Source organism: Dendrobates tinctorius, unplaced genomic scaffold (assembly GCF_039654945.1).
Source record: "Dendrobates tinctorius isolate UK_male_01 unplaced genomic scaffold, ASM3965494v1 ptg000051l, whole genome shotgun sequence".
Taxonomy (NCBI): Eukaryota; Metazoa; Chordata; class Amphibia; order Anura; family Dendrobatidae; genus Dendrobates; species Dendrobates tinctorius.
Genome location: NW_027361719.1, coordinates 2,928,895 through 2,951,686, shown reverse-complemented (window position 1 = coordinate 2,951,686; position 22,792 = coordinate 2,928,895). Strand labels below are relative to the sequence as shown.

Sequence of the window (22,792 nt, the reverse complement as noted above, 5' to 3'; positions counted from 1 at the left end):
TGCTTCTAGAGAGGCATAGGAAGGGTCTAGCCATGTCAAAGCAACGCTAGCCAGGTGGATGCCCCTGGCGATTCAGTAGTCCTACTGTATCAGGAACGCGCCTGTCCCAGTGGGGCTAAGGCGCGCTCTACCTGGTCAGTGGGCGCCTCTTCGGCCATTCGGCACCAGGCCTCGGCAGAACAGGTCTGCAAGGCTGCGACTTGGTCCAGTCTGCATACTTTTAACAAAATATTACCAATTTCATTCTCAGGCCTGTCCGCAAGGCTGCGACTTGATCGAGCCTGCATACCTTTACAAACATTGCCTAATTCATTCTCAGGCCTCTGCGGATGCAGCCTGCAGTTGGCAGTACCTTACTGTTGACTCAGTGGTACATGGGGTATTAGCAGATGTATGCTCCCCACCCAGAGACTGCTTTGGGACGTCTCACTGTCTGTGTCCCCCAAAGAGGCGTAGGAGAAATAGAGATTTTTGTGTACTCACCGTAAAATCCTTTTCTCCGAGCCAATCATTGGGGGACACAGCACCCACCCTCTTTAGCCTATTGGCTCACTGTAGCATTCTTAGGCTTTGACTTAGTTATGGTTATTATTGACTGTTTATGCTCCTACTGCTTTTTTCACCGAACTGGAGAAATCTCAGCTCCTCCCCTGCAGTATACACCCTCTCACTGGCTGAGATTTCTCCAGTTCGGTGAAAAAAGCAGAAGGAGCATAAACAGTCAATAATAACCATAACTAAGTCAAAGCCTAAGAATGCTACAGTGAGCCAATAGGCTAAACAGGGTGGGTGCTGTGTCCCCCAATGATTGGCTCGGAGAAAAGGATTTTACGATGAGTACACAAAAATCCCTATTTCAATCTTATTTGCAGTTGACGTTTGGTCCTGCCTATGTAATGTTTCTGGCACAGGCATTTTATACAATATATTACACATTTGGTGTAGCATGTTTTATGTTTTTATTCTGCATACCTGCAAAAAATGTGTAAGACGAGGATAAAAAAATGTTATTCCTGCTCAAATTACATATTAAAAAAAAAAAAAAAAAAATTGAGCTTGGTTTGAGTTGATACACATGCAGCATATGTGCATGTTGACATTGGCCATAAAACATAAAACCTGCAAAAGACAAAGTGAGCAAAAACCCTGCTGTAACTAAATAAGTAAAAGCAAAAGTGCATCTAAATACAGAGTTTTTAGTAATACTGTTTTTGATCAAAAGTAGCATGAAAGCCATCCCACCACGACACAGTAACTCTGTTCGGGATACATATTGTGAGGTTACGTCTCACTGCTGTTGATGCTATTTAACTCGCTAAGTTACAGGCTTTTCTAAATATGAAACTTGGTTTGGACAAGTAGAATATGACATAAAATTCCCAAAAGTGACACCATTCTAAAAGCTGCAACCCTCAGTCTTTAAAACCACATTCAAGAAATTTGTCAACCTTTCAGGTGCTTCACAGGAATGAATGGAATGTGGAAGGAAAAATTATTGTACTTTTCCATAATTGTACTTTAGGCCTAAATTTTTTATTTTCACAATAATATGAGAAATTTGTTTTACACGGATACCCCATATTTTGGGGGAAAACTACGGTTTTGGACGCACAGCATGACTCGAACAGGAAGCTGCACCGTTTGACTATTTGAACGTAAAAATAGCTGCAGTTGAGAGCGGACGTCATGTCTTGTTTGGAGAGCCATAACTGTGGAAACCCCCCTACAAGAGAACCCATTTTGGAAATTAGACACTTTAAGAAATGAATCTTGGAATCTGTGTTGAGCACCTTGAGCTCTCAGGTGCATCACAAAGTTAATAACTTTTAGCTGTGAAAATATAAAGATCACATTTTTGCATCAAAATTTTTTTTCATTTTCAATGTAAACAGGAGAAAATGCACCATTCTCATAAGTACACAGTTTTGAGGCGCCATTTTGGAGCTCAGATTTTGTTGTATTGGTTTGAGGGTGCCATGTCACATTAGCAGAGCCCCTGAGGTGCTAGAACAGCAGAATATGCCCCCCCCACAAAAAAAAAGTGACCTCATTTTGCAAACTTAAACCCTTAATGAATTCATCTAGTGGTGTAGTGTTCATATTGACGCCACATGTGCCTCAGATATTTATACCATTAGGCAGTACAGAAAGAAGAACTCCATTTTTCCTTTCACCCATGACAGCACACCTGAGAGGGAGGGATCCGCCCCGCCAGGACAGGAACCAACTGAAATATAAGGGGCGGCACCTCTCCCCCGCTTCAGTTGGGTTCCTGTCCTGGAACGGAATCCCAGTCTGACAGCGACGGTGCCTGTCATGGATGAAATGGACCCATGGCCATCCCGGCGCGGGAAGAGCAGGTCAGCTTACCTGCAGCGCCGGCCGTCAGTTGCCTGGAAGCGCAGTCCCCAGGAATCCTCCTGCAGGCCCCGGGTTCGTGTGGGTGCGGCTAGGCTGTCTCAGTAGCGGGGCGCTCCACCGTGCCTCCTTCCTCTTGCGCGCGCCCGACCCTTCTCCCTCGAACAAGACAGGGAGAGCCGGGGGTGGTCTCCGGCATCTGACGTCAGCGGCGTGGGGCACCCTGGGAGCGCGCTGGCTGACGTCAGACGCGACAACAAGATGGCGCCTGGTGCGACGCCGGCTGCACTAAGTAGAATGGCGGCAGTCGCAGGGGGGAGGGGAAGATTAATCACTCACTGGACGGACTTATTTAAAGGAGGACAGACGGCAGGGCGGCCAGGTAATACAATGGAGTCACAGCAGGAACGTTCACCGTCTCTGCCCCCATCGCAAACCTCCGCTCGTAAGCATGGCAGCCATTCAAGCGGCAAAAGCAGCAGTCGCCCGAGCCACAGATCGAGGCATTCCTCGATGTCGAAAGAGCACAGGCCACATGCTCCAACACAGCCTCCGAGTCCGGTACCCGACTTTATGGGTGGTGAGTGATCTCCGTGAATGCTAGACTAATGTTAATAGGGTCCTTCTTGTGTGTTATTTTTCCTTAGGGAAAAGCCAAAAAAGCAGGGAGCAAAAGAAATGGGAGTGTGCCATATGTCAGAGCCCCCTAGCGAGAGATTGGCAAAAGGACCTTTGCGCCAGATGTATCCAGCGAACTATGGTGGAGGAGGTGCCGAGCTTGGCAACTAACCTCAGATCAGTCATCAGGTCTAAGGTAGAAGGCTCACTTAAAGTGTTATAAAAGAAAGAGTAGGAGAGACTCCCCTAGTTCTTCATCAGACTCCTCCTCGGCTGAGTATCAGGCCGAACACCTGTCCTCCTCCTCGGATAGCGACATGGGTGGCAAGCCGTGTTTTCCGGTAGAGGATACGGATGCTCTCCTTAAAGCGATTAGGACAACCATGGGCCTACAGAAGGAGAAAACGACTAAGTCCCTAGAAGACGTCGTTCGGGGGGTTACAGGAAAGGAAAAACCGCACCTTTACAGTCAATGAGAAAATCCAGGCACTCATTGAAAGAGAATGGAAGAAGCCTGAAAGATCAGAAAGCCTTCCTTCCTCAAAAAAAGGAGAATACCCCTTTGAGCCTAAAGACCCAGAAATATGGGACAAAGTCCCAAAGATTGACGCAGCAGTGTCTAGATCATCCAAAAAATCGGCCCTGCCCCTGGAAGACTCAGGGGTACTGAGAGACCCGCTAGATAAGAAAGCAGACTCCTGCCTAAGACATACATGGGAAGCAGCAGCAGGGGGATTGAAACCGGCAATAGCCAGCACCTGCACAGCACGATCCTTAATGATTTGGCTAGAGCAGCTGGAAGAAAAATTTGCATCCAAAGTTTCGAGGGAAAAAATTCTGGCGGATGTGTATCTTCTACATGGAGCAGCAGCTTTTTTGGCCGACACCTCTGCCGATTCCATGAAACTGACTGCGTGGGCAGCAGGATTATCAAACGCCGCAAGGTGTGCATTATGGCTTAAAGGCTGTCCAGGAGACCTACAATCAAAAGCTAAGTTGTGTTCTCTTCCATGTGATGGATAATTTCTATTTGGAAAAAATTTGGACAACAAAAAAGCAAGTGATAGAAAGAAGGGCTTCCCCAGATTTCCAGGAGATCAAAGAAGGCCGTCCTTTTGGAGAGGAAAATTCAACAGGGGCCGTCCTCCGGGGGATCGGAAAAGATGGGAGGACAAAAGGAAGAAGGAGTCTGGATTTATGTTCGGTGGAGCCACCTCATCCGCAAAAAAATCCCCACAATGACGCGGGGATCCCGGTAGGGAGGAGACTGATGCACTTTTATCAGGCCTGGGAAAGTATCTCTTCCAATGCCTGGATCTTAAACATTTAAAAAAAAAAAAAAAGCCTCAATCCTTTTTTTTTTTTTTTTTTTTTTTTCTTCAACGGCCGAGAGCATAATTTGTGGTGACCCCCGTCAGGAAGAGGATAGAAGAGCAGTTGGCCCTGGAGTCAGAAATCTTAAGTCTGCTAGACAAACGCGTTCTGACCGAAGTCCCAAGCGGACAGGAGAGAAGGGGATTCTACTCACCCCTCTTCCTAATAAAAAAAAATTAAAAAAAAAACCGGACCAGTCATTCAGGACGATTATAAACCTCAGAGGCCTCAATCAATGGATACAAAACCAGACCTTCAAAATGGAGTCGGTAACTTCGGCCATTAAACTATTACACCACAATTGTTTTATGGCCGTAGTCTATCTAAAGTATGCCTATTACCACATCCCGATCCATCCAGAGTACCAAAAATTACTTAAGGGTAGCTCTCTACAACCAGGGCAATCTCAGGCATTTTCAATTCAGAGCCCTTCCATTCGGCATATCCATAGCCCCGAGGGTGTTTACGAAAGTCGTAGCGGAGATGACTGCCTTCCTCCGAATCCACAACACAATTATAATACCCTACTTGGACGATTTTCTAATAATGGGCAACTCGGAACGTCACTGCACAGAGCAGGTGGAAAGGGTAACAAATACCCTACAGAGACTTGGCTGGATGGTGAATATCAAGAAGTCAAGACTACAACCCCTAAAGAGGCAGATATTTCTAGGGTTCATCCTGGACTCGGAACAAAAAACTTGTCTGTTGCCAGTGGCCAAGGTGGAAAAGGTGAGGAATATGACCTTGGCAGCCCTAGACCAGCCTCACATGACTCTGTGGGGCGCAATGTCCTTACTAGGCACCCTGACAGCTTGTATTCCAGCGGTTAGATGGGCACAATTTCATACCCGTCAACTGCAGGCAGAAATCCTATCAGCACAGAAATCGCTAAGAGGGCATTTGGAAGGAAGGCTGGAGCTTTCCTTAAAGGTCAAAAACTCTCTCAGATGGTGGTTAGACAGGGAAAACCTGGTAGCAGGAGCATTATGGCACAGACCGGTGTCCGATGTGATCCTGACGGACGCAAGTTCCTCGGGGTGGGTGGCGCACCTAAGGGGACAGGCAGCCCAGGGACCTTGGGGATCCCAAGAGCAAAACGCATCCTCCAACCTAAGAGAACTACGGGCAGTAAACAAAGCCTTAAAAATCTTTATTCCCAGCCTAGAAGGCCGCAATGTCCGGATCATGTCGGACAACAAAGTGACAGTGGCGTATATCAACCACCAGGGAGGTACAAGGTCACACTCCTTAATGAACGAGGCTAACGAAATTTTTCACAGAGCAGAACGACATCTACTCTCCCTAACGGCGCTACACATAAGAGGTGTAGAAAACGTACAAGCCGACTTCCTAAGCCGCAACACATTGAGGCAAGGAGAATGGACCCTAAATCACTTAGTGTTCCTGAAGATAGTACAACTAAAGCAACAGACAGGTAGAGAGATTCTGTTCGTTGATCCCAAAAGAAAAGCCATGGGCGGTGGACGCATTGCAAATTCCGTGGCATTTCAATCTGGGTTACGCCTTTTCTCCAGTAGCTCTAATCCCAGCAGTGGTGAAGAAAATAAGGGATCAGGCCAGAGTGATCTTAATAGCCCCGTTCTGGCCGAAAAGGCCCTGGTTCTCGCCACTGCAAATGATGTCCCTCTCAGATCCATGGGTACTACCAGAGATTCCAGACCTGCTAGCTCAGGGTCCAGTATTTCACACGTAAGTCAAGGGGTTCCATCTGACGGCGTGGAATTTGAAAGGTCACTTTTAAGAAATAGAGGGTTCTCTCCTGGGTTGGTGGCTACGCTGATGAAAAGTAGAAAGCCAGTAACAACTAACATATACGGTAGAGCATGGAATAAGTTTCTGCAGTTCCTGGGGAACCCCCGATTTAAGGCCATCTTGGAATTCTTACAGGCAGGACTACAGCTAGGCTTAGCGGTAAATACCCTTAAAGTACAGGTGTCAGCACTAGGCGCTCTATATAACTGCAACATAGCAGAAAACAGATGGGTAGCCAGATTCATTGAATCCTGCCATAGGTCTAGACTAGTTCCATTAACAAGAATAGCCCCGTGGGATTTAAACCTGGTGTTAGAAGCTCTCACTAAAGAGCCATTTGAACTGGTTCAACTGCCAGTAAAATATCTCGCCCTAAAGACCATTATTTTAGTGGCCCTTACATCGGCCCGTAGAGTAAGTGACTTGCAGGCCTTCTCAGTTAATCCACCTTATACCCAGGTGTACCAGGACAGGGTTGTCCTAAAAACAGACCCTGCTTATTTACCGAAAGTTGTATCAGATTTCCACTGTAGCCAGGAGATTGTCCTCCCCTCCTTCTGTGAGAATCCAAAAAACCCAGGGGAGAAGAAATTCCACAAACTAGATGTTAAAAGAGCCCTGTTAGAGTATATATCAGTGACTAGCCAATGGAGGAGGTCCCAGTCCCTACTTGTAGCCTTCCAGGGTGCCAGGAAGGGCTATGGAGTATCAAAAGGGACTATTGCCAGATGGATTAGGGAGGCCATTAGTGTAGCCTACTCGGCTAGTGGCATTCCGATTCCTGACGGCATCAAGGCTCATTCCACCAGAGCCGTGGCGACCTCCTGGGCTGAAAAGGCAGAGGTATCGATTGACCAAATCTGTAAGGCCGCTACCTGGGCCTCACCTTCAACCTTTTTTAAGCACTATAGATTAAATCTATCCTCCTCTGCTGACTTAATCTTTGTTAGAAGGGTGCTGCAAGCGGTGGTCCCTCCCTAAGGTGTTTCGAAGTCTCCAAAAATCTCTCAGGTGTGCTGTCATGGGTGAAGGGAAAACCACCATGGTTACTTACCGGTAGCCGTTTTTTCCGGAATCCATGACAGCACCCGTATATTCAACCCCCCCCCCTTTTTCACCATATGGGTGTGCACGTTAGTAGGGTGTATTTGTGTGATGTGGTGTCGGATAAACATGTGACTAACCGGGAAGTCCTCTCAATGCTCTGTAACCAACTGAAGCGGGGGAGAGGTGCCGCCCCTTATATTTCAGTAGGTTCCTGTCCTGGCGGGGCGGATCCCTCTCTCTCTCAGGTGTGCTGTCACGGGTTCCGGAAAAACCGGCTACCGGTAAGTAACCATGGTGATTTTATCACTACAATGTTTTAGCCCCAAGTTTTTAATTTTTATAAGGGCTAATTGGAAATAATGGACCTCAGTTTGTGTAATTTCTTCAGAATTTGCCAATACCCTACATGTAATTTGGAAATATTTTTCATGCAGATTTTACTGTTAATGTTTGATGGTGACATGATCCACTGGGAGAGCCCCTGAGGTGCCAGAACCACAGAATCCCAATCCCCCTCTCCCCACAAGTCCCCTCATTTTTCAAACCACTCCATTCCATAAATTCATCTAGGGGTGCAGTGATCATATTGACATCACAGGTGGCTCACAGAATTTTATACCATTGGGCGGTGAAGAAAAATTAAATTTTTTACAGCAAAAATTTAATTTTAGCCTTAGATTTTACTTTTTCACACATGGAAATTGGTAAAAATGGCTCAAATTTGTCCCGCAATTTCTGCCGAATGTGGCAATACCCCATATGTGGCTGTACAGTACTGCTTAGCCATATGGAGAGACTCGGGAGGGACAGAGCACTATTTAGCTCCTGGAGCGCAGATTTTCCTAGACTAGTTTGCAGACTCCATATACAGAGCCACTAAGTGCTAGAGTAGAATCAACTGACCTCATTTTGGAAATTTCACCCCTCTGGGATTTTATCTACAAGTGTAGTGACTATTTTGACTCCATGGGTGTTTTCCTGAAACAAGCAGTAGTGGATGTTGCTGAGTGAAAATTGCAAATCTGTAATTGTAGTTCCAGTACATTAAGCCCAGCTCATGCTTCTGGAGACCTGCACTGGTAAATTAGGCAGGATCTCATCACTACAGAAATGCCAAACATGTGGGTGCAAAATGTGGTTTAGACCCTTAGGGGCAGAGTGGCACATTTGGGAGCGCAGAATTTTTGATTTCTTTTGGGGTGTGAGGAGCCGTTAACTTTTCCAGAGCCTTTGTACTACGACGGACGTGGAAGCCTTCTATATTTCCATTAACAGATAATTGACTGAGTGGGGACTTGCTTTTTTGTTTTTGTTTTATATCACAAATATACATGTTTGAATTTTTTTTTGTTTTAAATGTATTTACTTAATTTACAGTCCCATAGAGGACTTATTACGCTGATTGCTGGTATAATGCATTGCAATGTATTATAGTTGTCAGTGTTGCACTGTCAGAAGCTATCAAAAGAGGACAAGCAATGCAAAAAAACTCCAAATCATATGGTAAAATTACCAAAACTTTATTAATAAACCAGCCAGAATAACACAATGTGGCTAAAAAGTGACATGTAAGCAAGCAGTAGCGTGATAGTGCACAATACCCAATGATATACTCAAGTGAGTATAAACCTATATCAGAGCGTACAGATGGTTAAAGTTGCATTCACAAGGTTATAGCATAATTGAATGACCAGCATTTATATACAGTATGGGTAAAAGTACCAAGCCGGCCCATAAAGGTAATAGCATATTCAATATCCAAATCAAGTGCGCATAATAAGCTAGGTAAGACACATACCTGAATAGGGGGGCACTGTGCACCCACGCCGCTGGCCTGGTTTATTAATAAAGTTTTGGTAATTTTACCATATGACTATTTGGACTTTTTTGCATTGCTTGTCCTCTTTTGATTGCATCTTAATTGCAGTGTGTCCTGCACTGTCCTTATAATGAGCTGATGTGCACACCCCCTGAATTCTCTCTAATATGGTGGTATGGCTTTCCAGCTTTTTGTGCTGTCATCTGTATTTACTGTCAGAAGCTGCATAGAGCAAGCTCATGGCATGGACTAAACAGGCCTCCGTAGCTGGCAGACCCGGAGGTCGTCAGGCAATGATCTGGCCTTAGCTATGATGTCGCGGGGATACCGATCAGGTGGGAGTAGGAGCACCCTCCCTCTCTCAGTCTTTATCGATCGCAGCATTTAGGGAATTAGATGGCCTGGTGCAGTGTATATCACTTGCGCCAAGCTTCTAGCGGCAATTGTGTGGGCACAGGAACTGACAGTCATTACATAAATTGATGTCCTTTTGCGGGAACACCTTCCTGACCATGACATAAACTTGTTACATGTAGTGAATCGGTTAGGCTAGGTTTACATTTGCAGATGGCCGAGCTGTTGACTTCCTCCATGAAGCTCCGCCCACTACCGCACCTCCTCCAGTCAGCTCCGCCTACATCCGCATGCGGCCTGCGTACGTATCTTTAACATTTGGTACGCAGGCCGTGCGGATGCCTCCGCATGTGTCGTTTTGACGATGCGTCGAACGCAATTTTGATGCGGTCGCCGCATCATCAAAACGATGCATGCGGAGGCATCCACATACATCCGCATGGCCTGCATACCCAATGTTAAAGATGGGTATGCAGGTTGCATGCGGACGTAGGCGGAGCTGACCGGAGGAGGTGCAGTGGGCAGAGCTTCAAAGGAAGTCCGCAGCTCGGCCATCCGCAAATGTGAACCTAGCCTTAAACAGTTTTATGTTGATGAGCAGACCTCTGCTTGACTTGGTAAGGCCTGTTTCACACTTCCGTTTTTTCAAATCCGTCAAAATCCGTTGTTTTCAGTAAAAAAACGGATCCGCCATTTTTTGCAGGATCCGTTTTTTTTGTCCCATAGACTTCCATTACTGTTACCGCGGATCCGTCAAAAAAACGGATCCGTTTTTAAAAAAACGGATCCGTTTGCATCAGTTTCCGTCAAAAAAACGGAAACGGATCCGTTTGGAGGACACAAAAACGGAAGTGTGAAACAGGCCTTACTCATTGGCTGCCTGTTACAGTTGCACTTGGAATGGCATGGCTTCTGGGCTGTGCTACTTCTGTCAGTGTAAAGGGCTTGTCTCATGACAAAAGTACATATTTAATAGATCTTGAAACAAAAATAAGTTACACAATTGGATTTGTTTAAAAAAAAAAAAAAAAAAGTTCCTGTGCTGAGATCTCATAAATGTTCACATTGCTTACTGTGTAATGGCTGCGTCTGACCGTACAGGAACATGGTCTGATCAAGCCACAGCTCCTGGACAGGGGCAGAAGAAAAAAAAGTATACAGTCAGGACAGGAGGGGTTCACAGCTGATCCTTTCAGTGAGTTAAAACCTATTTAACCCCTTAACGATTGCTGATTATGCCTTTTAACGGCAGTCATTAAGAGGCCTTATTCCTCAGCTGCCGTTTTTCAACTTTTTTTTTTTGTACCCTAGTTAGCATTGCTGGTTGTATCCACGATGCATTCTCTTGCTCAGGGTTTAGACGTGCATACATGCATGTTGGCATATAAAGCTTAATTGAGTTTGTGAAATTAGTAGTCAGTTAGGGATTGGGGAATTAGAACGAATATTGTAGCTAAAAAAAAAAAACTTTGCATGGTTTTCAATCAATGTATGAAGTAAGAAATAAGTTGTAATTTCAATATTTTAATTTTGCAGGTGGTGGATTTTAGGAGAAAAACTGTAACCTACTATGACTCTATGGGTGGACTTAATAATGAAGCATGTAGAATATTACTGTAAGTAACATGTACACTTGGTGATATTAATCTGGTGCTGAAGAGCATGACTTCATTGCCGATTCTGAAACCTCCATTTTAAGCCAGGGTTTCATGTAAACCTGAAATGTGTTGTGTTCCCCCTGTAAAAGGAAAATAATGCTCTGCTGATGTGACTTCTTACCATTACAGGACAGCACTTGTGTTGGGCTTGTAGAGAATTGCTGGATTTTGCGCTAAAAATGCTAAAAAGAGTTCTGTGACGACCCTTAATGTGTGAACATCTGCGTGGATTATAGGTCATACTGAGGAAATTGAGTGAATTAGACCCATATCGTGTTAATTTGAAGGCGTTATTGTACTTTGACCAACCCCCAGGCTGTGAACTTTAAAGGGAATCTGTCACCCATTTTTTCGAATGAGCTGCGGCCACTGACATCAGGGGCTTATTTACAGCATTCTGTAATGCTGTAGATAAGCCCCTGATGTAACCTGAAAGAGAAGAAAAAAGAGTTATATTATACTCACCCAGGGGCATTCCAGGTTCAGTCCAGTCCGATGGGTGTCGCGGTCCGGTGCCACCCATCTTCATACGATGCCGTCCTCTTCTTCCTATCGTGGCTCTTGCGCAGGCGCACTGCTCTGCCCTGTTGAGGGCAGAGCAGAGTCCTGCAGTGTGCAGGCACCAGACCTCAACAGTGCAGAGCAGTGCGCCTGCGCAGGAGCCACGACAGGAAGGAAAGAAGAGGATGGCATCGTATGAAGATGGGAGGCGCCGGACCTGGAACGCCCCTGGGTGAGTATAATCTAACACTTTTTTTCTTATCTTTCAGGTTACATATCTGCAGCATTACAGAATGCTGTAGATAAGCCCCTGAAGTTGGTTCTGGCACTCATATTCGATAACAGGGGTGATAGATTCCCTTTAAAGGTCTCATTCAGATTTTCATGTACAAGTGTGATCAGTGTTTTTCACGGGTAGCACTTATACCTGTGATCGGTTTACATGTCCAATTTTTTATTTTTATTTTTTTTTCTTCCTCTGACTGAGTGGTCTGGAGAAAATATTAGACATCTGATTTTTTTAATCTGAAGTCAGATGAAAATCGGCAATGCAAGTCAATGAGTCTGAAAAAATTAACCCCTTCCTGACCTGTGACACAGCATATGCGTCATGGTGGGATCGCGTTCCTGCGGGTCGGGTGACTGGGGTCACTGAAAAATCACCCAACCCGCAGGTTCAGGAGGCCTTGTACTTCACCCCGGGGGGGGAGGCTTTGCCCCCTCCCCCGTGGCTACAATCGCTCTGATTGGCCGTTTCACTTTCAACAGCCAATCGGAGCGATTGTAATATTTCACCAATGAAACTTGGTGAAATATTACAATCCTGCTGCAATATCATCGGCCATGGCTGGTGACCGCGATCCGTCCCCGCCACTGACTGACGACGGCGATCTGCCGCCGCCATCAGTCTTTCCTCCCCTCCGTCCTGTCCTCCACTGCCCCCCCTCCCCCTCCGTCCTGTCCTCCGCTCCCCCCCGCGATCCGATCCCACCCCCCACCCCCCCAGTACCTTCCGTAGCCCGGTGCGCCATCTTCCAAGATGGCGGGCGCATGCGCAGTGCCCCCGCCGAATCGGCCGGCAGATTAGTTCATTCATTCCAGATACATTTTGATCACTGTGATAGACCCTATCACAATGATCAAAATAAGAAAATAGTAAATATTACCCTCCCTTTATCACCCCCATAGGTAGGGAAAATAATGAAATAAAGAAGAAATTTTTTTTTTCCACTAGGGTTATTGTTAGAATTGGGGTTAGGGGTTGGAATAGGGGTTAGAGTTGAGTTAGAATTGAGGGGTTTTCACTATTTAGGCACATCAGGGGCTCTGCAAACGCTACATGGCGCCACTATTGATTCCAGCCAATTTTGCGTTCAAAAAGTCAAATGGTGCTCCCTCCATTCCGAGCCCCGACGTGTGCCCAAACAGTGGTTTACCCAAACATATGGGGTATCAGCGTACTCAGGAAAAAATGCACAACATTGGGGCTCTAATTTCTCCTGTTACCCTTGGGAAAATAAAAAAATTGGGGGCTAAATTATTTTTGTGGAAAAAAAAAAGATTTTTTTTTATTTTCTCAGCTCTGTTATAAACTTCTGTGAAGCACTTGGAGGTTCAAAGTCCTAACCACATGTCTAGAGAAGTTCCTTGGGGGGGTCTAGTTTCCAAAATGGGGTCACTTGTGTGGGGGTTTCTGTTTAGGTACATCAGGGGCTCTGCAAACGCAACATGACGCCCGCAGACCATTCCATCAAAGTCTGCATTTCAAAGTGTCACTACTTCCCTTCCGAGCCCTGACGTTTGCCCAAAACAGTAGTTCCCCCCCCACATATGGGGTACCAGCATACTCAGGACAAACTGGACAATAACTTTTGGGGTCCAATTTCTCCTGTTGGCCTTGTGAAAATAAAAAATTGCGGGCTAAAAAATCATATTTTGAGGGGGAAAAAAAGATTTTTATTTTCACGGCTCTGTGTTATAAACTTCTTTGAAGCACTTGGGCATTCAAAGTGCTCACCACACATCTAGATAAGTTCCCTGGGGGGGTCTAGTCTCCAAAATGGGGTCACTGGTGGGGGAGCTCCAAAGTTTAGGCACACAGGGGCTTTTCAACCGTGACATGGAGTCTGCTAACGGAGCTAATTTTCCATTCAAAAAGTCAAATGGCGCTCCTTCCCTTCCGGGCCCTGCTGTGCACTCAAACAGTGGTCGTCCCCCCCCACCCCCACATATGGGGTTTCAGCGTACTCAGGACAAATTGGACAACAACTTTTGGAGTCCACTTTCTACTTTTACCCTTGGGAAAATAAAAATAATTGTTGCTAAAAGATCATTTTTGTGACTAAAAGGTTTAATGTTCATTTTTTTTCTTCCATGTTGCTTTTGCTGCTGTGAAACACCTGAAGGGTTAATAAATTTCTTGAATGTAGTTTTGAGTACCTTGAGGGGTGCAGCTTTTTTAGAATGGCGTCACTTTGGGGTATTTTCTGCCATAAAGACCCCTCAAACTGACTTCAAATGTGAGGTGTTCCGTAAAAAAAAAAAAAAAAAAAATGGTTTTGTAAATTTTGTTGTGAAAATAAATCGCTGGTCAACTTTTAACCCTTATAACTTCCTAACAAAAATAAATTTTGATTCCAAAATTGTGCTGATGTAAAGTAGACATGTGGGAAATGTTATTTACTAACTATTTAGTGTCACATAGCTCTCTGGTTTAGCAGAGAAAAAAATTTGAAAATTGACCTAAATTTACCACTAACATGAGGCCCAATATGTCACGAAAAAACAGTCTCTGAATCGCTAGGATCCGTTTAAGCGTTCCTGAGTTATTACCTCATAAAGGGACACTGGTCAGAATTGCAAAAAATGGCCAGGTCATTAAGGTCAAAATAGCCTGGGTCATGAACGGGTTAAACCGCACTTTTTATGACTTCTAAGTGCAGTCTGATTTTCACTGTCAGAGGAGGTGGTGGACTTTTTTTTTTTTTTTTTCCCCATGTACCAGTGGTAGTGTGACACTTGCACCACACTCTGGTCAAACTCTTAACAGATCCATCCAAACTTTCTTACATGAAAAAAAAAATTAAACTTCTGAATGAGGCCAAAGGGGGTTTTACAGTTCTTTTAAAATTAGTATAGGCTACTTGTGATTGGAGAGGAGGTTCACTTGTCTGAGTGATCCTGCCATGCTTTACCATGCACAGATCCTTATGTTGGTAGCAGTTGTGCCTGTTATGACTACTCAACCCTATTGAATGTGACAGCTATAGAAAACAAATACCAGGCTCAGTCATGAGCACAGAGATTTGCCTATTAGCGCATGAAAGGAACACAACTCTCGACAGACTACCACAGCGCTGAGCCAGAGAACCGTGGCATTACAAATGAGATAATCTGGTACGGGTGCAAGCATCGCACTGTGGATCCACCAGTGAAACAGTTTGCTGTAAACCATTGTGAGCAGATACGTCATTGAGTCATTATTAGTGGTGTTATGCCTTTCACTTGGCGTTTTGTGTTTTATAGCCATATTTTGTGTTCTTCCCATAGGCAGTATTTAAAACAGGAAAGCCAGGACAAGAAAGGAATTTCCTTTGATACCAATGGGTGGAATCTAAGCAGTAGGACAAGTGATGTAAGTCTTGTGATTAATAGAAAATGTGAAATATTTATATTTTATTACTAATAATACTTTGTGTAATTCATATTTTTGTAGGAGATTCCCCAACAAATGAATGGTAGTGATTGTGGAATGTTTGCCTGCAAATATGCCGATTACATTACCAAAGATAAACCCATCACCTTCACACAGGTATGCACGTTCCATTATGCACTAAAGCTGATGGTATTAATCAGTTCATGGGTTATCTTTTCTCACTGTCGACCACTCTTTGCTTACGCTGGGGCTACACAGCTACAACGATTAAAAACAGAAGTACACTATTGTAGATGTGATTTTGCTGTTTTAAAAAAATGGACTGGTTGCACACAAGTCGCAAATGACTTGCACTGACGTTTACGGCAAGGTAGTCACATGCAACTTGCAATCAGCAATTCAAAAAAAAAAAAAATGCAACACATTTGAGAACCATTCTGACAGCATAGAAGATCACTAGATACTATGTCGCAATGCGGACACTGAGATTTCATTGTTGTTTGACATGTCACCACATAGCCTTAGGGCCCCGTTACACTCTTCAATGTCCAAGCTATTCCACCAACGATCCGACGTGGATGGGATCGCTGGGACATAGCTGATTGCTGGTGAGCTATCACATAGACAGACCCACCAGCGATCAGGACCAGCGAGCAAGCTGGTATCCAAGGTAAACAGCGGGTATCTAAGAGCCGCGTGGCTCTTAGATACCCGCTGTTTACTTTGGATACCAGCTCCCAGCGTCGCTGATCGTTGGTCTCTCGCTGTCACACACAGTGATGTGTGCTGGCCAGCAGGAGACCAACGATCAAAAAATGGCCCAGGACATTCCTGTACGATCGCTAATTTGCGACTATTAATTTTTCTTTTTCAGGGGAGTAAATGCACTACCAAATCTAAACACATGGTATGTGCTAAATGCACGGAGGAGCTACCCCCTGCGTGGGCAAAAAAGCTCTGTGTGGCTTGCATAGAGCAGACAATACAGGAGGAATCCCCAAGGTTTGCTTTAGACCTCAAAACGTTAATAAAAACCCAGGTCGAAGACGCCCTTAAGGGTGCTAGAACCTCAAAGAAGAAACGCCGGTCAAGGCATAGGTCCCCAGAGTCGAGCGTCAGTGAGTCGGGAAGTGAACTATCAAGTGATTCACCATCCTCCCAGTCCTCTTCAACATCCTCAGAAGGGGGACGCAGCTGCTTTCCCATTGAGGAGACAGACGCCCTAGTAAAAGCTGTGAGGACAACTATGGGACTGGTAGACGAACGCCCTAAGAAAACAGCCCAAGATATAATGTTCGGAGGGCTAAAGCAAAAAAAACGGAGGGCTTTCCCGATTAATGAGAAAATCCACTCCCTCATCAAGCGAGAGTGGAAAAAGCCGGACCAAAAAAGTCCTCCTAACACCAAAGAGGAAATACCCCTTTGACGACCCGGCCTGCTCCTTATGGAGCAAAGCACCTAAATTAGATGTAGCGGTCGCTAAAGCTTCTAAATAATTTTCCCTGCCCTTCGAAGACATGCCCTTCGTACCCTGAAGGACCCAATGGATAAGAAAGCTGAAACTTTCTTAAACGCTTGGGAAGCAGCAGGAGGGGGGCTAAAGCCAGCCATAGCAGCCACATGTACAGCACGTGCCCTGATGGTCTGGCTGGACCATTTAGATTCTCAGATAAAGGGGAAGGTCCCGAGAGAAACAATAGAGATCAGTTTCGGTAATGAAGGGAGCAGCATCGTTTCTGGCGGATGCGTCGGTAGACTCAACCAGACTGGCAGCCAAGACAGCGGCCTTCTCAAATGCCGCAAGACGCGCCTTATGGCTGAAATGCTGGCCGGGTGATTTACAGGCAAAAGCCAAGTTGTGCGCAATCCTGTGCGAGGGGGAATTCTTATTTGGCCCAACACTGGACGACATCTTAGACAAGGCCGGGGACAAGAAGAAATCCTTTCCTGGGTTCCCCTGCCAGTCAAACAAACGACCTTTTCAGAACAGAAGGTTTATGCGGCGGAAGCCCCCAAAAGGATAGAAGGAACAAGAATAAAGGCTTTATGTTTAACAAACCCCCCGACAACAAGAAGCCACAATGAAGATACTCCCCGGGTCGGGGGAAGATTATCCTACTTTCTCCAGGCCTGGTTAAAATAGCCGCGAGTTCATGGATACTAGATATAATAAAAGAAGGTCTGAGGCTAAAATTCGTCACCCTCCCAAACGATTCTTTTGTGATAACGCCCCAAAGGACATCACACGAGCAGCTAGCTCTACAACAAGAAATAATGAATCTACGAGAGAAAAACGTGTTACAAGAAGTCCCCTACCGAGACAGGGGCAAAGGCTTCTACTCCCCTCGCAAGAATCCAGACGGATCGTACAGGGCGATCATAAATCTAAAAAGGCTGAACAAATTCCTAGAAATTCAGCACTTCAAAATGGAGACAATAAAATCTTGTATAAAAATGCTTCCCCCAGCTTGCTTCATGGCCGTATTAGACTTTAAGAGACACATTACCATGTGCCTATTCACAGAGACCACAGGAAATACCTCAGGGTGGCGGTGACAATCCAAGGGAAGATAAAACATTATCAGTTCAGAGCACTTCCCTTTGGGCTAGCCATTGCTCCAAGGGTATTTACAAAGGTAATGTCGGAGGTAATGGCCCACATAAGAGAGCAAAACATTCTGATGGTCCCATACCTGGATGATCTCTTAATAATAGGGGGTCACCTTTCACCACTGCAAACCACAATTGGACATGGTCATGAGGTCTCTACTAAGTCCAGGCTCGTACCAAGTCAGGTGCAAGAGTACTTGGGGATAACACTGGACTCAATCGAACAGAAATCTTCCGCAGGCGAAAGTGCAAAAAATGACACACATGGCATCACAAATGATGGCCTCCCCGAACACTACCCTGAGAAAGGCAGTGTCACTAGTGGGGTCGGTGACAGCCTGCATGCCAGCAGTTCAGTGGGCACAGAGCCACCCCGGAAACTTACAGTGGGAAATATTGGACGCAGACGTTTCCCTACACGGGAATTTAGACATTCAATTAAACATCTCACCAGAGACAATACATTCCTTAACATGGTGGACACCGGCCAACCTAGCCAAGGGGGGTTCCTTGGGCATTACCTGCGATAAAGATCCTAACTACGGACGCAAGCACCCTGGGGGTGTGGTGCACATCTAGACAACCAGGTGGTACAAGGGCCCTGGGACCAGAGAAGAGAGTCTGCTTCCTCAAATATGAAGGAGCTGCTGGCAGTAAAACTAGCTCTCATTCATTTTCTAGATTCTCTTCATTCCCATCACACAAGGGTTTTTTCAGACAACCAGGTAGCATATCTAAACCACCAGGGGGGCACCAGATCTCGTCCACTGATGGAGGCAACAAAGTCCATCTTTCACCTGGCAGAACACAATCTAGGATCCCTAACAGCCCTTCATATAAAGGGTTCAGAAAATCGAACGGCGGATTTTTTAAGCAGGACACGTCTAAAACAGGGGGAGTGGGAACTAAACCAGTTAGTCTTCAACCAGATTGTGAAACTCTGGGGCCGGCCAGAAAGACTTATTTGCGAACAACCAGAATCGGAAGTTGGAAACCTTCTGCTCAATCGATCCTCGGGAGGGCCCAGTAGCTCTAGAAGCTTTCATGATACCCTGGGATCATCATCTGGCCTACGCCTTCCCCCCCCAATATCTCTCATCCCCCTAGTACTGAGGAAAATACAGGGAGACAAGGCGACGGTAGTGGTAATAGTGCCCTTCTGGCCACGGAGAATATGGTTCTCCTGGCTGAGAAGGATGTCTGTAACGGATCCCTGGGTTCTACCAGAAACTCCAGACCTGCTATCCCAGGGACTGGTGTATCACCCCCACATAAAAAACCTACACATGACAGCTTGGCTTTTGAGAGGGAGCTCCTAAGGGCTTCTCGTCAAACTTGGTAACCACGCTACTACCAAGCAGAAAGCCAGTAACCACTAAAGCATATGGCAAAGTGTGGAAGATATTCATTTCTGTGTCAGGCTCCGACCCAATAGGCGAAATCCCTGTAGACAAGATTCTGGAATTCCTACAGAGGGGGGTGGAACAAGGGTTAGCGACCAGCACCGGTACAGGTGGCGGCCTTGGGAGCTTTGTATAATTATGACCTAGCCAAAAATAGATGGGTTATGAGATTCATTAGAGCCTCAAGTAGAAGTAGATCTAGGCCGATCCCCCTACGCACCCCCTCCCCCCCCCCCCCGGATCTAAACCCAGTGCTGAACGCACTAACCAAATCTCCCTTCGAACCCCTAGCCGTGGTTCCCTTAAAAATATTGTCCCTTAAGACCTCCCTCCTCGTAGCATTAACTTCTGCCCGCCGCATTAGTGATATACAAGCCTTGTCTGCCCACTCACCCTTCACGCAATTTCTGGATGATAGGGTAATTCTTAGAACTCACCCAGCATATCTCCCCAAGGTGTCTTCTCAGTTTCATAGGACCCAGGAAATCTCCCTACCCTCCTTCTGTACCAATCCCAAAAACAAAACAGAGGAGGTGTTACACACTTTAGACGTAAAAAGATGCCTGGTCCAATATTTGACAACCACGAGGGAGTTTAGGAAGGATAGGGCTCTGTTTGTCTGTTTTCAGGGTCCTCGAAAGGGTCAAAAAGCATCGAAGGTCAAACTGGCGAGGTGAATAAGAGAGGCCATCACCCTATCCTACTCCTCCTGCAGGGCGGCCATCCCGGAGGACGTAAGGTCCCATTCAACCAGGGCAGTGGCATCATCCTGGGCGGAGAAAGCCGGCGCTTCAATAGACCAGATATGTAGAGCTGCCACTTGGTCTTCCCCCTCTACATTTTTCAGACGTTACCGTCTAGACTTGACCTCCACTTCCGATCTCACCTTTTGGGAAAAGGGTTCTGGAGGAGGTGGTCCCTCCCTAGATGTACAATCTTTGTAATTCTCTCTGTGGTGCCGTCATGGGGGAAAGAGAAAATCGTAGTTACTTACCGATAACGGTATTTCTCTGATCCCATGACTGCACCCGTACGTCCCCTCCCTTTCACACACACAGGTGTGCACATTAGAGTGAGTTAGTTAGCTTTAATACTTAGCCACACGGTGCCTCTATTAAGCTTAATTTGATTAATTTGGGGTTTTTTATAACCATTTGAGTTGCAGCTGAAAGTTCTGTGTAATGCTCTGTAAACCAACTGATGTGGGAGAGAGGTACCGCCTTTTTCATCTGTAGGTTTCCTGTCCCTGAGGGCGGATCCCTCTCTCCGTGGTGCCGTCATGGGATCAGAGAAATACCGTTATCGGTAAGTAACTACGATTTTTATTCATAACTTTTTATGAAAGAGAAGCATCATTTCAAAATGGGTCAACCAACCAGGACACTAAATTTCTCTTGGGATTTTCTCCTCGGACGCTGTATTCATCCATTGTAGAATGTGAATTTTTCCCTGGTATCATGTTTTAATCAACTTAAATAAAATTTGGCATTTTATTTGAAATGCTGGATCCACTCTTCTTTCTCTTAGAGGAAACTGAACTCTGGCATAACTATTGGAATTTCTGTTGCTAGCTCATTTTGCTGTCAGATTACAAGAACCTGCTTAACCTCCCGTTTAAGGTCTGTTTCACACTTCAGTTTTTGTCCATCAGTCAAGATCCGCCGTTTTGCAAAAAAAAAACGGATCCCCATTTTGTTTGGCGGATCTGTTTTTTTTCCCATTGAGTTGCATTACCGGCGGATCTTGACGGATGGCCAAAATTTTGCCGTCCGCCGACATGCCCGAACGGAGCATGTAACATTTTTTTCGTCCGGCATGATCCGCACTTCACACTGCGCATGCCCGAAAGACTTCACTCAGCCGCAAATTTAACCCTAAAGTCTGTTCTGGTGCCTGGAAAAAAAAAATTCTCTCACTGACACAAAAAAACTGAAGTGTGAAACAGGCCTAATGAAGAAGCAAACTGTTTGTAATTGCACAACTTCCCTGATTAGTGTACGTCTGACTTGAATCTTTCGTTTCCACGACCCGCAAAAATGACTTGCCCTTTGTGTTTGCAGAATCACATGCCCTATTTTAGAAAACGAATGGTTTATGAAATTATTCACCAGAAGTTGCTTTGATGGTGTCAGACTCCTACCAGTGAAGAATCGGGCAATCTACAGAGCTGAACATGGACCAAGAATTACGTGCATTTTCACACATTTATGATTGTAAAATAAGCTAGTACTGTTATTTATGACAGATCTTATCTCTAGTGCCCTGATTGCCAATGTCTTTGACTTTTTTTATTATTTAAGAAAGACTTATTCTGATATCACAATTTAACGTTATTGCAGGTTTGTAATTTTGATACCTTTAGTAAAAAGAGAAGAGCACATCTGCTATAAACACTATCCTATGCGAACATGACTGCCTGTACAGTTTCCTTCACTTTGAAGTGGCATTGTATAACATCTACATCAAATGGCCTGGTGCTGCATGTGTCATTTCGGCATATTGCGAAGATGCTGGATATTGCGTCTTTTTTTTGTTTTTTTTGTATTTTCTAAAAGAAGAAATTTATATTTACATTATTGTAAAGTATTGTTTTATATAAGTGTACTGAAGTATCACATCCATTCTTGTCTTCTGATTTCTACTTTTATATTGTAAGAACTCACAAAGTTAGATTTACTAAAGAATGTAAATGAATTGTGTATCATATTTGTACATTATTCTGTATCCTCTTGTACTGGTATCACTTGGCGCTTCTGGCCTACCTCAGTTCTGTAACTGCTTATACCAGATCATTATGGGCACGGCAATTACTGCTCTCAGTAATTGTCGACAACTGAACTTGACTAGTGGAGCAGATTAGGGGATGTTGGCGGATGACAAGGATCATCTTTGGCAAAGATGCTAGTTTTCTGAAAGGGATTTCTTGTGGATTAGAAAATGTTTTCTATAAATCAGTCATGTAGTTACAGTGGTGCATTTACCAACTGGTTTGCATACTCCATCTGTCATTTACGTGGCTGTTTAGTGTGGTTTTTTTTAATTTAAATACGGTAATAAAATTTTTGTTTTTGTAATGTGCCGTGTCCCTGCATTTTGTACAGTCTTCAGCAATGTCTGTATAAAAAAAAAAAAGCAGTTTAACTATAAGAATTAAACCTCATTCAGATGTCCGTGTTGCACATGCGTGTTCTAGCCATGTGTTTTTGTTTTTTACTCCACTAATTGAAAACATACCCACTGTAATCTATGGTTCTATTGACATATTTGTGTATTTTCAGGTGTTTGTTCAAAACTCAGTGATTTTTTTTTTTTTTTTTTATCCTGGCAGCACGTATGAAAAGGACCAATACAGGTCTATGGGTCTGTGAAATATGTACAGCACATGAATGGTATCCGTGTACTGTCTGTATTTAACATTGTAAAGGATAGGAGAAGCTTTGTAATTTATTTATTCCTCCGTGAAAAACACTGATGACACACTGATGGTAAAAGCCAACACACTTGACCAAACACTGATCCAAAACACTGACACACGTCTTATATTTTTCCTTTCACCCATGACTGCACACCTGAGAAGGATCTGCCCACCAAGGACAGGAAACCTACTGAAATAAAAGAA

General features: G+C 44.9%; 1 protein-coding gene across 4 annotated transcripts in view; it reads left to right on the top strand.

Moving 5' to 3' along the window:
* SENP1 (SUMO specific peptidase 1) overlaps window positions 1-22,247 on the top strand; it is a 94,643-nt gene extending 72,396 nt beyond the window's left edge. For all 4 annotated transcript variants that reach the window (XM_073576696.1, XM_073576694.1, XM_073576693.1 and 1 more), the window contains 4 exons: window positions 10,883-10,962; window positions 15,055-15,139; window positions 15,221-15,316; window positions 21,234-22,247. In XM_073576696.1, coding sequence (XP_073432797.1) covers window positions 10,883-10,962; window positions 15,055-15,139; window positions 15,221-15,316; window positions 21,234-21,296 — 324 coding nt within the window. In that variant the 3' untranslated portion in view covers window positions 21,297-22,247. The remainder of the gene's footprint in view (window positions 1-10,882; window positions 10,963-15,054; window positions 15,140-15,220; window positions 15,317-21,233) is intronic.
* Window positions 22,248-22,792: the final 545 nt, after the last annotated feature.